Below are 15,496 nucleotides of genomic sequence, written 5' to 3'. Positions count from 1 at the left end.
TTCTGTTGATGTTTGCATATTTCTGTAACTGTTTACAATGCCAAAAAATAACTCAATAAAATTGTTTGTTAAAAAAAAATATTTTTCAAAAAAAAATAATCTATTTTTCAATGCAATTTTGTTCCAGCTGCATCTATCTTGATAAATACCACAGGTCACCATCACTGAGTGAATCTGTGATGTTACCAGTTTCCTAACGTGTTTGCAAGTCGCTTTCAGTTTCTATTCTTGGTTAAACAAATGGCGACTGCTGTACCTCAAGCGTGGTTAGATGAGGAGCTGATGTGTTCCATCTGTCTACAGATTTACACTGATCCGGTTATACTCAATTGCAAACACAGCTTCTGTCAAGTCTGTATCACGAAAACCTGGGATGAGGCCATTTTTGAAGCTTATCCCTGCCCTGAATGTAGGGCAGAGTACAGGAAGAGACCACATCTGCAGAAGAACTTCAAACTTGCAAGTATAATCCAGAAATATGAAGCCCAAGATCCTTCCATCTGCTCGCTTTCATGCACCTGCAACTCACACCCAGCTGTGAAAACCTGCCTGGAATGTGAAAGTTCGATGTGCCCTGTACATCTCAGAGATCCTACTGAGGGAACTGCGTTTAAAAACCATCTTCTTGCAGATCCCACTGCGGGTGAATCCCTGCGGAAATGCAAAGAGCATCAGGAGCTGCTGAATATTTACTGTAAGGATGATAAAGTGTGTGTGTGCACCCTCTGTACTCTGATCGGGAAACACAAGAGTCACGACTGTGTGATGATCAGAGAGGGAGAGAAGGAACTGAGGGTAAGAATGGGATATTAATAATCAGGCTGTAATTTATTTCAATCTATATGCGTTGCTAGTTAATGTGGCACACGTTATCACTCCTCCCACCTGCAAGAGGAAGTTAGACTAGTTCCGGAAGCAGAGATGACATTGTACAGAAACTAAGCAGTTTTATAAATAACATTTGGTCATCATAGAATCCCTACAATGCAGAAGGAGGCCATTCGGCCCATTGAGTCTGCACCGGCCCTCCAAAAGAACACTCTATCCAGGCCCCTCGTCCTATCCCTGTAACTCCACATCTTCGGACCATGGAGGAAGAATGCGCAAACTCCACACAGACAGTCACCCAAGGCTGGAATTGAACCCAGGTCCCTGGCACTTTGAGGCAGCAGTGCTAACCACTATGCCACTGTGCCACCCACGTGTGATCTCCTGCACTGGTTTTGATATCCTGAGAGGTTCAAAGAGAAATTTTCCAGAGTAATTGTTTTCTTACTGGCTTGGGGTTTTAAAAGATTTTTTTTTCCTCTTTCAGGCTGCCGTGGGGGGAAAAAAATTGGAGATCAGGGAAGGGCTGATGAATCAGCTGCTCATTTTCCTGCTTGTATGTTCGAGAGAAATAAGTATTTGTTCATATCTTGCTGCAGGTGAACTCACTACTTTTATTCAAATGGTTGTATCTTAATCTACATCTCATGCCACTGAGCAAAGTCCACATCATCACCTTTGGAAAGGTAGCACATATCACAAAATTCTTTGGTAATTAAAATGACCAAATCTAAAAAGTTTAGATCTGGGTGTTAGCTCCCAGGAAGCAGCTGTGAGGAGGTTTTCAGTCTATGCTTCACCTAGAATTGCAAAGTATATTGTAATATCTTTGTGATTGGTGACCACCAGGTTTGAACAACAACAAACTATTTGTTCAGTACGAAGTCTTACAACACCAGGTTAAAGTCCAACAGGTTTGTTTCGATGTCACTAGCTTTCGGAGCGCTGCTCCTTCCTCAGGTGAATGAAGAGGTCTGTTCTATTTGTTGAAAACTATTTGTTGATAACAATCTTATTAGATAAATAACCATCTTTATTACTGTCGCAAGTAGGCTTACATTAACACTGCAATGAAGTTACTGTGAAAATCCCCTAGTCGCCACATTCCGGCGCCTGTTTGGGTACATAGAGGGAGAATTCCGAATGTCCAATTCACCTAACAAACACATCTTTTTGGACTTGTGGGAAGAAGCCGGAGCACCCGGAGGAAACCCACACAGACATGGGGAGAACGTGCAGACTCCGCACAGACAGTGACCCAAGCCGGGAATCAAACCCGTTCCATGCCGTTGTGAAGCAACTGTGTTAACCACTGTGCTACCGTGCTGGCCTTTAGAATTACTGTAGCTAGAGTGCTAGGATGTGCTACTGACTACTACAGCTCCAGAATCAATTTTGTCCAGGAAAGCCTGCGCTCAGCCCCCCTGGACCTGCTCCCGGTCCAACCGGCCAATTGGGTCACAAGATTCTTCAAAACCTCACCTCTTTAAGAGACCCGCTACTACATGTAATTAGCATCGAAACAGACCATTAGGCCAAGCAGTCCATACTGGCATTTATACCCCACTCAAACCTCATCCCATCATCCTTCATTGAATTCTGTCAGCAAAGCCCTTTATTTCCTTCGCTTTCATATTCTCATTGAGCTTCCCTTTAAATACATCTAACCTATCAGCTTCGACCATTTCCTGCTTCAGTGAGTTTAGTTAAAGAAGTTCCTTCTGAATTCTCTGCTGGATTTCTTAGTGACTATCTTACATTGATAATTTCTAGTTATGCACCTCCCACGAGAGGAATCAATTTCTTTCAGTCCACTATTAAAACCTTATAGAATTCTAACCACTGCTGTTATGCCGCCCTTCAGCCTTCCCTTTCTAAGAGAAAAGGGACTCAGCCTGTTTTCCTGATAGGTATAACCATGCATTTCTCATATCATCCTAGAAATCTTCTCTGCAGCTTCTCCAGTGTCTCGATATCTTTTGTTAATAATATGGTGAGAAGAATCAGAACCATACTGCCAATGCTGTACTCGAATTGTGGTCTAACCAAGATTTGATACAAACTTCCCGTTTTTTCAATTATATCCATTTAGAAATTAACCTAGTTCCTGTTTTGCTTTTTTTGAATGGCTCTGTGAGCCAACGTTGCTACTTTAGTGGTTTGTGTATCTATAGTCTGAGATCCCTCTGCTCTTAACACCATTTTGATTCTTTTAATGGGGCTGTGTAATCTCATTTTTATTACCAAGATAACGCACAATAATCCATGTGTAAATTTATTTGCCGATTTTATATTCATTCTACAAGTTCAATAATGGGGGCAAATCTCCCGGGCCACTGGCCCCAGGCAGGCTTCGCGATGGCCCGTTGAATTGGGTGTGGGTGCCAAAATGGGATTCTCGCCGGGCGTCAAACCGGTTGCGAGCTCCCAGCCCACTCTGCCAGCTCCGATCGGGTTCTTGTCCAGAGCGCGCAAGAACTTGATTACTGCTCATTTCCATTATCTGAATGTCAGTATCGGGCAGGAAGCCCGAATCACCAGCTTCCTGGGAAGCTCCCGCCCCCCAGCCAGAATTCACACAGGTACGATTTGACACAGGTCTTGAAAAGCAGGGGGGGGGGTGGGGGGCAAGGAGGTGAGTGCCTCTCTGAACTGCATTCTGGGGTGTAGAGGGGTGTTTTTAGGTTACCTGGGGGGGTCAGGGCTTTTGCTGTTGGAAAGGGGATGGTGGTGTCGCAGCTGAACCTCTTCATTGTGAGGTTAAAGAGTAGCAACTCACTCCTCAGATGTTATATTCAGGCACCTGACTGGTAAAAGTGTTGATTCCTGTCAGTTTCATGTAAGAGCTGTGAGATCTCCTGTTCACTTTGAATTCCAGACACCCAGAGCAACTGGAAACCTTCCTAGTTGTATCAGTGCTCCAACCAAAATGTGGGGTTGGCTTTGATTCATTTTAGGAACCCCAGGTGTTGGCGCACCTCATTGAACTCCTTTGATTGGCACCTCTGGGCAGATGTAGGAGGGGATTGTGGTGATATGCATCACTGTAGGTACACAAGTGGTTAATGTAAATACACTGGGACTAACTAAACACTAGAGGGAGCACCAGAGACATCATAACATGCAGACATTCAACCAATAGGTCAGTAAGATAGGACACGACCAATGTGCAGTCAAGACACACCCAGAGGTGACACTACCACAAGGGGGCTACCCATATAAAAGGACAGGGCACACATGGCGACACTCAGAGAGACAGGGGCAGATCAGGAAGCATCACACCCACCGCATGGATTAGAGCAGACTGGTTAGTTAGATTGAGTTACTATAGTAAGATTAGCAGGAGAGTCGAACTCAAGTAGGAGAATTGTTAACTGTTCAATAAATGTGTTAAACCTATCTCCAAGTCTAAATCTTCCTTTGTCAAAGTATACATCAAGGAAGCAGCTTATGCTACATGAAGAAGCATAACACAACAGGGATTAGCCGAGGTTAATAGAACTTAAAAACCAAAAAGGAGCAATCACATTGCTGGGAGTTTTATCTCGGCCCCCCAACAGTCCGAGAGAAGTGGAAGAGCAGATATGTAGGCAAATTTCAGAGATGTGTAAAAGTAATAGCGTAGTGATAATTTGAGATTTCAACTCCCCAACATTAACAGGGGTAGCCATAGAGTGAAAGATTTAGAAGGAGCAGAATTCTTAAAATGCATCCAAGAAATGATTTTAAAAAAATATTTCTTTATTACACCCACCAACAATAAACAATAATCAGCAACAAATATGTCAATCCCCATATCAATAACAACAATCCCATCCTCCCACCAAACCCCAAACATTCGCCCCCATGTTCACATAAACAAATGACAAAAAGGAATCAGGAATCACCCATAGCCACCATTAACACACACCGCCCCCCTCCCCCCAACACTCCCACCCACCCCCCCCAACTAATGTTCAATGTTATCCAGTTCTTGAAAGTGCATAATGAATAATGCCCATGGGAGCAGCACGGTAGCATTGTTTCGATTCCCGGCTTGGGTCACTGTCTGTGCGGAGTCTGCACGTTCTCCCCGTGTCTGCGTGGGTTTCCTCCGGGTGCTCCGGTTTCCTCCCACAGTCCAAAGATGTGCAGGTTAGGTGGATTGGCCATGCTAAATTGCCCTTAGTGACCAAAATTGCCCTCAGTGTTGGGTGAGGTTACTGGGTTATGGGGATAGGATGGAGGTGTGGGCTGGGTAGGGTGCTCTTTCAAAGAGCCGGTGCAGACCCGATGGGCCGAATGGCCTCCTTCTGCACTGTAAATTCTATGAATTGTAGAATCCCTCTATCCTTCCCCTCAGTTCAATGAGGCGAAGGCTACAACATCTGCCTCCGCACCCGTTTCCAAACCTGGCTGGTCCAACACCCCGAATATGGCCTCCCGGGGGCCCGGGTCCAGTTTTACGTGCACCACTTTAGAAATTACCCTAAAAACCTCCTTCGAGTAATCCTCTAGTTTTGGACAGGACCAAAACATATGAACGTGATTAGCGGGGCACCCCCCCCGCAACGTTCACAGACATCTTCTACTCCTTCAAAGAAACGGCTCATCCTCGCCCTCGTGAGGTGTGCTCTGTATACCGCCTTCACTGTATCAGCCCCAACCTCGTGCACGAGGTGGAGGCATTCACTCTCCGGAGCACCTCACACCAGAACCCCTCCTCCATATCCTCTCCCAACTCTTCCTCCCACTTTGCTTTGATCCCCTCCAGTGGTGCCTTCTCCTCTTCCAAAATAGCTCCGTAGACCGCTAACACTACCCCCTTCTCCAGTCCCCCTGTCGTCAGCACCTCCTCCAGCAATGTGGAGACCGCTCCTCCGGGAAGCTCTGTATCTCCTTTCTGAAAACGTTTTTTAAACGTATTTTATTCCAAACATATTCAAAGTTTCAAAAACATAAATAAATCAAAGAACGTTCTGCACACCTCACAGTTCGTACAAGTATTCCCCCCTTTTCAACCTCCCCCCTCTCCTGCCCACCTTCGCGACAAACAATTCCTCAAACATGGTCATGACCAGTCCCCACCTTGTCTCAAAGCCCACCGCTGATCCCCTCAATTCAAACTTAATCTTTTCTAGCCGGAGAAAGTCGTACAGGTCCCCCAGCCAGGCGCCACCCCCGGTGGGGTTGTTGACTGCCATTCCAACAGAATCCTTCGCCGACCAACTCGAGAGGTGAAGGCCACAACATCAGCCCTCCTCCCCTGCATCAGCTTCGGCATTTCCAATACCCCATAAATCGCCACAATCAGGTCCGGCCCGACCTCTACCCGCACAATCCTTGATAATGTCCCATACACCCCGTCCCAGTATCTCTCCAACTTCTCACAGCCCCAGAACATAGGATTTGCTGGTCCTCGCCCACACTTCTCATCCTCACCCTCTCACTCTGTGCACCACCTTGAATTGAATCAAACTCATTCTCGCACACGAGGAAGTTGAATTTATCCTACGTATACCCTCACTCCACACTCCCCATCCTAACTCCCCTCCAGCTCCTCCTTCCATTTCTCCTTAATCGTCATCCTGCTCCCCCAGCCACCCATATATATCGCTAATCCTGCCCTCCGCTTCCACATCTGGGATGGAATAGCATGCGGCTCGCCTTTTCTCCATATTCATACTGCAACCCCCTCACATTCTGCAGCTTCCCCACTGCCTTCCCAGTTGTCAAACTATCAAACTGCTCCTGTAACTTCTTTCTCTCTGCCAACCCCTCCTTGGTGGGGGTAGTCGAATATTTCCTGTCCACCCCGGCTATCTCGTCCAACAACCGCCCATACTCCTCTCTCCTTCTCCTATCCCTGTGCGCCTTGAACGAGATAACCTCCCCCCGAACCACTGCTGCCAACACCACCCCATTCTGATTCAGCTCCACATAGTTTCTGATCACTGACCGCACCTTCTCACAGAACCCTTATCCGCCAAAAGTCTCGATTCTAGCTTCCATCCCGGCCACTGCTCCTGCCTCGAACTAAGTCTAACCTCCAATCAATGTGGCGCATGACCGGAGATCACGATTCCTGCGTACTCTGCCGCCACCACCCCCCAACACCGCTCGACTCACTACAAAAAAGTCAATTCTGGAGTATACCTTGTACACATGTGAGAAGAAGGAACACTCCCTCCCCCCACACCCCACCCCGGGTTTCTGAACCTCCATGGGTTCACCATTCCCATCCATTCCATAAACCCGTCCAACTCCTTTGCCATCCCCAACCCAGACTTAGGGTTCGACCTATCCACCCTTGGTTCCAGCAGACAATTAAAATCACCCCCCCATAATCAACTGATGCGTGTCTAGATCTGGAATCATTCCCAGCGATCCCTTCACAAACCCCACGTCGTACCAATTCACTAGCATACTGGTGTCCCCTCCAGCACCCCGCTCACTATCACGTATCTCCCCCCTGGATCCCACACTTCCTTGGCACGTACAAACCCCATCCTTTTATTCAGTAGGATGGCCACTCCCCGCGACTTCAAACCCCGAGTGGAATTCCTGACCCACCCTTCCCTTCCTCAACCTGACCTGATCCTTCACCCGGAGGTGCGTCTCCTGCAGATAGACCACTCCCACCTTCAAACTCCTCAAGTGCGCGTAGACCTGAGACCTTTTCACCAGACCTTTCAGTCTCTTCATGTTCCATGTTATGAACCTTAACGGAGGCTTGCGCCTCCATTCCCCTCTACTGTCCGCCACCCTCCCCTGCCAACTCTGCCCCCTTTAACTTCAACCTAAACCGGGCCCATCCAAGATGGCTCCCTTCTCTGTCAATGACCCGGCTCCTACTTCAGCACTGCCACGTCGCATTCCCCCCTCTCCCCCTACCCTTCCCCCCAAACTCCTCCATCCATCCCCCACCCCCACTTGGCTAACCCCCACGGCCACCTCCCCCACCTCACTTCCGTTCACCAGCATTCCTGCCAGCGTGGTAGCTCCTGCCCAAAGGCTCCTCCTATCTACCCCTCCAACCCTCCCCTCACCTTTCCCTCCTTGGTCTGTGCAAATGGCTCCCTGTGGATCCCACCCACCCCCGAAGAAACAAAGATAGATCCAAAAGCACAGGTCACCCCTCCAAAAAGAACCACTACAAATGGCGGGGTTGGGCAGGGGTAGGGGCAGTTGCCCCTGGGGCAGTTGCCCCTGCACAACCGTATTGCCCCTTAACCAACAATCACAACAACAAAATCACTCCACCCAAGAAAAAAAACCCACACCCTCCGGCCTCCACATCTTCCGATCTCTGTTGTTCCGGCTCATCCGGCTCCCATCAACATTCAGTTCCCCCCCCCCCCAGTTTATAGTCTCTGATGAATTCATTGGTCTCCTCTGGGGTTTCAAAATAGTACTCATCGCCTTCATACGTCACCCACAGTTTCGCCGGGTACAATACCCCAAACCGGATCTGCCTTAGGTATAGAACCTCTTTGGCCTTGTTGAATATGGCGCGTCTTTTCACCAGCTCCGCTCCAATGTCCTGATAGATTCAGACCCTGTTCCCCTCCCATTTGCTGTTCTGCTTCTCCCTGGACACCACAGGATCTTCTCCTTCTCCACAAACTTATGGAGCCTCACAATTATCACCCGTGGCGACTCCCTCACCCTCAATTTCTGCCTTAGTCACCCTATCCACCTCTGGGACCTTGTCCAGCGCCCTCTCCACCACCAGCCCCACCAGCATCCTTGAAACGTATCGTGCGGCATTTGTAAATCCTAAGTTGTTTTACAAGTACATTAAGGGTAAAAGGATAACTAGGAAAAGAATAGGGCCCATTAAGGGCCACAGTGATAATTTGTGCGTGGAGCCTATTGGGGCTCTTATTTTACCTTCTAATAAGAGTCGATTGTCCGGTCAAAATACGATTTATTGCAAATTATTCACTTAAATACACTTGATTAAGAACTGAATCAAAATTTTAGAAATGAAATATCAAACGATACATAAAAGGATCGAACTTATGAGAAAAAAAAAGCATAAAACATAAAAGCATGAAGAAATCACTTTAAACACAAACAAACAGATAGGTGATTCAAGAATTCAGGAATGTACATAGGGGAACAAAGCAGGGGTGCCCCCTGTCCCCATTACTGTTCGCGCTGGCAATTGAACCACTGGCCATAGCGTTGAGAGACTCTAGGAAATGGAGGGGGGGTGGTTAGAGGGGGAGAGGAACATAGAGTGTCACTCTACGCAGATGACCTACTGCTATATGTGGCGGATCCTGTAGAGGGGATAACAGAGGTTATGCAGATATTGAGGGAGTTTGGAGATTTTTCGGGATATAGGCTAAATATGGGGAAGAGTGAGCTTTTCGTAGTACACCCCGGGGATCAGGGAAGAGGGACAGACGCCCTGCCGTTAAGGAGAGTGGAAAGGAGCTTCCGATATTTGGGGATTCAAGTAGCCAAGAGCTGGGGAGCTCTATACAAACTCAATCTGACGCGGCGGGTGGAGCAGATGGAGGAGGATTTCAAGAGGTGGGATATGCTGCCGCTCTCACTGGCGGGCAGAGTGCAGGCGGTAAAAATGATGGTCCTCCCAAGGTTTCTTTTTGTGTTTCAATGTCTCCCCATTTTGGTCACTAAGGCCTTTTTCAAGAAAATAGACTGGAGTGTTATGAGTTTCGTGTGGGCAGGGATGACCCCGAGTGTAAGGAGGGGGTTCCTGCAGCGCAGCAGGGACAGAGGGGGACTGGCGTTGCCGAATCTGGACGACTACTACTGGGCCGCCAATGTGGCGATGGTTTGCAAGTGGATGAGTGAGGGAGAGGGGGCAGCGTGGAAGAGGCTGGAGATGACGTCCTGTAAGGGAACGAGCCGAAAGGCGCTGGTGACGGCGCCGCTACCGCTTTGCCCAAAAAGGTATACCACAAACCCAGTGGTGGTGGCAACCTTAAGGATCTGGGGACAGTGGAGGCGACACAGGGGGGTGACGGGTGCCTCGGTGTGGTCCCCGATCAGGAATAACCACAGGTTTGTCCCAGGAAAGATGGACGGAGGGTTCCAGAGCTGGCATCAGGCAGGAATTAGGAGATTGAGAGACTTGTTTATTGATGGGAGTTTGCGAGCCTGGGAGCGCTGGAGGAAAAGTATGAGTTGCCCCCGGGGAATATCTTTAGATATATGCAAGTGAGGGCATTTACGAGGCAACAGGTGAGGGAATTTCCGCTGCTCCCGACACAGGGGATCCAGGATAGAGTGATTTCGGGAGTATGGGTTGGGGAGGGCAAAGTGTCCGAAATATATCAGGAGATGAGAGACGAGGGGGAGGCGCTGGTAGAGGAGCTGAAAGGAAAATGGGAAGAAGAGCTGGGGGAGGAGATTGAGGAGGGGCTGTGGGCTGATGTCCTAAGTAGGGTAAATTCCTCGTCCTTGTGAGCCAGGCTTAGCCTGATACAATTTAAGGTTCTACACAGAGCACATATGACGAGAGCAAGACTGAGCATGTTCTTCGGAGTGGAGGACAGGTGTGGGAGGTGCTTGGGAAGCCCGGCGAACCACACACACGTGTTCTGGTCGTGTCCGGCACTGGATGAGTACTGGAGGGGAGTGGCAAAGGTGATCTCAAAGGTGGTGAAGGTCCGGGTCAAGCCAGGCTGGGGGTTAGCTATATTTGGGGTAGCGGAAAAGCCGGGAGTGCAGGAGGTGAAAGAGGTTGATATTCTGGCCTTTGCGTCCCTGGTAGCCCGGCGAAGGATCTTACTCATGTGGAAGGAAGCGAAACCCCCCCGGCGTGGAGGCCTGGATAAACGATATGGCAGGGTTCATAAAACTGGAATGAATGAAATTTGCGTTGAGAGGATCGGCTCAGGGGGTCTCCAGGCGGTGGCAACCGTTCCTTGACTATCTCGCGGAACGTTAAGGGAAAATAGATCGTCAGCAGCAGCCCGGGGGGGGGGGGGGGGGGGAGGGGAGGTGGGGGAGCACTATTTCTTGTTACGTTGCTAGTTCACTACTTTATTTAAATAATGTTACTTATTAGTTATTGTGTTATTTTTTATGTTGATCTGTAAAGTGGAAAAATTGTGTTTGAAAACTTTAATAAAATATATTTAAAAAAAAAAGAATTCAGGAATGTAAGAATACCGACACAGAGGAGACCCATGTGTCCGAGACACAGGACAACCCCGGAGCTCAAGTCCGAGGATGACACCAATTTCCCGTCACAGCTGTCTCCAACACCCTCCACCATCCCAGTGACACTCACCTTGGTTGGGCACTTTAGTGAAGAGGCCCTTGGGACACTATCTGGTGCTCACCACACAAATGCTCCGGTACAGCAGGTGGAGGTAGGAGATCCTGAGGGTCGGACGGCCAGAGTGCAGGCCGCCCACAGGGACTAGTCGCATCCAGACAGGTTTCGGGCTTCTGAAATGGAGAGTCCCGTCGATTGTGGAGATGCAACCACAGAGCCAGGGACTACATGAGAGGTTGTCGGCGAGCATCCAGGCGCAGGTGGAGGGGTCCAACATCGTGCAGCAGCAGGAGTTGGTGCCGGCCATGTGTGCCCCCCCAGGCCAACATCGCAGAGGAGTGGAGTCCGTAGTGGAGGCCTTGGGGGCGATGAGTTCGGCCATGGATCAGCATGTCCAAGGCCTGGGGCATTCTGTGAAGGCTGTGACCGAGGCCCAGGCAGGGCTGTCCTCTCACAGGCAGCCATGTGCCAGAGTCACCTGGACATTGCAGCATGCTCCTGAGCATGGCCCAGTCACAGCGGGCTGTGGTTGAGTGCGTCAGCAGCATTGACCAGGTGCTGGCCGACGTGGCACAAAATCAGAGGGAGCAGGTCCAGTCCCAGAGAGAGATGGCACAGTCATTTGGCTGATGTGGCACAGTCCCAGAATATGGTGGCATAGTGACAGCGTATGTGGCACAGTCCCAGGCGGAGGTGGTCCCCTCCCTGTACCCCACGGCAACGGACCTCCAGGACTGGCAGCACCAGATGGCAGGGGAATCTCAGGGGTTAGCTCCGCTCACACCCCCATCCATGGAGTAGCCCGGGGCCACCGGGCACCCCAGTGGAGGAGGTGGTGATGGGTCCCGTGTCAGTGACTCCCGCAGGGGAGGTGCCGGATCACTGCAGCACTTCGGACTCCCTCCCCCTCCTGTCCCTGGTATATCTGGTGGGCAGTGGGCAGAACAGATTGGCACCCACCCCCTGGGTCACTCGAGCAGCAGCCGGGCCCTTCCAGGCCCGGTCGCCCCAGAAGACGGCCGCCAAAGAGGACCCAGGTCGCAGGGCAGGAATCACAGCAGGCCGCCTCCACTCCTGATATACTGTCTGGGGAACCACCTAGACGTAGCATCAGGGCACGTATGGTCAGAAAATTAGACACCAGTTAAATTGGCACGGTGTAGGGCACAGTTTAGCGATAGGGGCTAGGGCATGTATCTATATATATGTTGTCACATTAACCACCTGTTCACAATGTTACAACCTGCCTCGGTGCTCTGTCAGAAGGTGTGAGGGGTGGGCTGCTCTGGGCTGGATGCGGCGGGTGTGGGCGGTGGGGAGAACTAGCCGGCATTTGATTTAGCAGTTTGGATCAGAAATTGGCTACCTGGAAGAAGACAAAGGGTGGTGGTTGATGGGAAATGTTCAGACTGGAGTCCAGTTACTAGTGGTGTACCACAAGGATTTGTTTTGGGGCCGCTGCTGTTTGTCATTTTTATAAATGACCTGGAGGAGGGCGTAGAAGGATAAGTGAGCACATTTGCAGATGACACTAAAGTCGGTGGAGTTGTGGACAGTGCGGAAGGATGTTACAAGTTACAGAGGGACATAGATAAGCTGCAACGCTGGGCTGAGAGGTGGCAAATGGAGTTTAATGCAGAAAAGTGTGAGGTGATTCATTTTGGAAGGAATAACAGGAAGACAGAGTACTGGGCTAATGATAAGATTCTTGGCAGTGTGGATGAGCAGAGAGATCTCGGTGTCCATGTACATAGATCCCTGAAAGTTGCCACCCAGCTTGAGAGGGTTGTTAAGAAGGCGTACGGTGTGTTAGCTTTTATTGGTAGAGGGATTGAGTTTCGGAGCCATGAGGTCATGTTGCAGCTGTACAAAACTCTGGTGCGGCCGTATTTGGAGTGTTGCGTGCAATTCTGGTCGCCACATTATAGGAAGGATGTGGAAGCATTGGAAAGGGTGCAGAGGAGATTTACCAGAATGTTGCCTGGTATGGAGGGAAGATATTATTATTTTTTTAAAAATAGAATTTACAGTGCAGAAGGAGGCCATTCGGCCCATCGCGTCTGCACCGGCTCTTGGAAAGAGCACCCTACATAAGGTCAACACCTCCACCCTATCCCCATAACCCAGTAACCCCACCCCACACTAAGGGCAATTTTGGACACTAAGGGCAATTTAGCATGGCCAATCCACCTAACTTGCACATCTTTGGACTGTGGGAGGAAACCGGAGCACCCGGAGGAAACCCACGCACACACGGGGAGAACGTGCAGACTCCGCACAGACAGTGACCCAGCGGGGAATCGAACCTGGGATCCTGGAGCTGTGAAGCAATTGTGCTAACCACCATGCTACCGTGCTGCCTTCCCACCTCCGCCTGTTGGGTAGCCTGCTCTCTATCACCAGCTGCCTCCTGTTCCTCTGCGGCTGCCTCCACTACTGCAGCTTCCTCCTCCTTGAGCAGCTCCAGCTCGTACAGCCGCAGGGCAACCCCCAGGGCTACAGCGACAGGAGGAAGGCCTTTGCTGGTTGAATTCCAATATGCATTGTCTGCAGGGGTGAAAGGCTGACATGTTAGCATGGTGCATAGCCTCGTGTCCAACCAGGTCCAACGGGCTGCAGGTGACCCTGGTTTGCACTGCGGGCTCTGACCCCTCATGACCCCTCCTCTCCGCACCTCAGCCCCCATCGGTACCCAGCACCGTGGGGACCTCTGGCCCTGACGCCCGTCTCTGCTGCCAGAGTACCATCGGCTGCCACTGCCGTTGCCAGTGGTACACTCCGCAGACCCCCCCCCCCCCCCCCCCCCCCCCCCCCCCCCGTCGGGCCAGACCCCCCCCCCCCCCCCCCCCCCCCCCCCCCCCCGTCGGGCAACTGTCGGGCTCTACTGGTGGGTGCCGGCATTGGGGGGGGGGTGGGGGGGTGGAATACAGGGGTGGTGGGGTGGGTGCACCCATACAGCCATGCAGAACCAGGTGCTAGGGTGGGTGGTCAGTGGGGTGGTCAGCAAGATGGCTGGTTTGCAGGATGCAGTAATGGTGGTCTGTGCCTGAGCACCGCCTCATCCTGTGGGCGGTCACCCTAGTCCCACGGACCTCCCCCCACCCGCCTCCCCCCTCCGCCCCTTCCCCCCCTCCTCTCCCCCTCCCCTCCCCCTCCCCCTCCCCTCCCCCTCCCCTCCCCTCCCCCTCCCCCTCCCCCTCCCCCTCCCCTCTTCCCCCTCCCCCTCCCCCTCCCCTCTTCCCCCTCCCCCTCCCCCTCCTGCCCCTCCCCTCCCCCCTCCCCCTCCCCTACCCTCCCCCTCCCCCCCTCCCTCCCCCTCCTCTAGATTTTCCCCTCCCCAATTCCTCCTTTAGTCGGGATTCCATTTTTTTCCTGCCACTGGTGTTAATTAGACTATTGCTCCCAGGACAGCACGGTAGCATTGTGGATAGCGCAATTGCTTCACAGCTCCAGGGTCCCAGGTTCGATTCCGGCTTGGGTCACTGTCTGTGCGGAGTCTGCACACCCTCCCTGTGTCTGCGTGGGTTTCCTCCGGGTGCTCCGGTTTCCTCCCACAATCCAAAGATGTGTGGGTTAGGTGAATTGGCCAATGATAAATTGCCCTTAATGTATTGCCCTTGGTGTTGGGTGGAGGTGTTGAATTTGGGTGGGGTGCTCTTTCCGGGGGCCGGTGCAGACTCGGGGGGGCCGAATGGCCTCCTTCTGCACTGTAAATTCAATGATAATCTATGATTAATCTAGGACAAAGGTTCGGCACAACATCGTGGGCCGAAGGGCCTGTTCTGTGCTGTATTTTCTATGTTCTATGTTCTATCACCCTTATTGGTGACTCTGCTAACTCCTCTCTAGATTTTTCTTCTAAATCTAAACATTTCCCATTAGCTTTTGGATCCATAATTCTGGCGCTGTCAACGTGATATCTGCACATTTTAAAATTGATGGATGATTGAAGTAACAAAGTGATTCTATTTCAGGATATCTTCAACAATCAAACAGAAATGATCAGGAACAATGTAGATGCTGTACAGGCTTCTCTTGGAGATCTTCAGAGAGAAAAGCAGAAAATGAAGGTAGGCGGCTCCTATTAGTGACTGCTGTAATGTAGAAAGCACAGCAGGCAATTTGCACCTAAACAGCAATAGATAATTCGTGGTGATAGAGAGATGAATATTGGTTAGGTCATTGAGTCACTTGCTGTTCTTTGGAATAGTGTCTTGGGATCTTTTGCATCTATTTGAGAGGGTAAACAAGGCTTTGGTTTAACATGCCACCAAAAGAGAGCACCTCCAACAGTGCAGCACTCACTCAGTGCGTGTGTTGCAGTTCACTCAGGAAGCCCGAGTTGCTGTGGTAACGTGAACACGGTGTAGCCTGGAGCTATGGATAGTGATGGGAGAGGCTCCAACTTTCTTTCCAACGCAGGGCTGA

At 50.6% G+C, this 15,496-nt stretch overlaps 1 protein-coding gene across 1 annotated transcript in view; it reads left to right on the top strand.

The window, feature by feature from the left end:
• The first annotated feature begins 133 nt into the window (after nucleotides 1-133).
• The window catches only part of LOC140395286 (E3 ubiquitin-protein ligase TRIM7-like), a 29,206-nt gene continuing 13,843 nt past the window's right edge, over nucleotides 134-15,496 (top strand). The window contains exons 1-2 of the mRNA XM_072482860.1: nucleotides 134-795; nucleotides 15,043-15,138. Coding sequence (XP_072338961.1) covers nucleotides 241-795; nucleotides 15,043-15,138 — 651 coding nt within the window. The 5' untranslated portion in view covers nucleotides 134-240. The remainder of the gene's footprint in view (nucleotides 796-15,042; nucleotides 15,139-15,496) is intronic.

Source organism: Scyliorhinus torazame, chromosome 18 (assembly GCF_047496885.1).
Source record: "Scyliorhinus torazame isolate Kashiwa2021f chromosome 18, sScyTor2.1, whole genome shotgun sequence".
NCBI classification, from domain to species: Eukaryota; Metazoa; Chordata; class Chondrichthyes; order Carcharhiniformes; family Scyliorhinidae; genus Scyliorhinus; species Scyliorhinus torazame.
The sequence above is the reverse complement of the archived record's forward strand: the minus strand, read 5'-3'. Positions and strand labels throughout refer to the sequence as shown.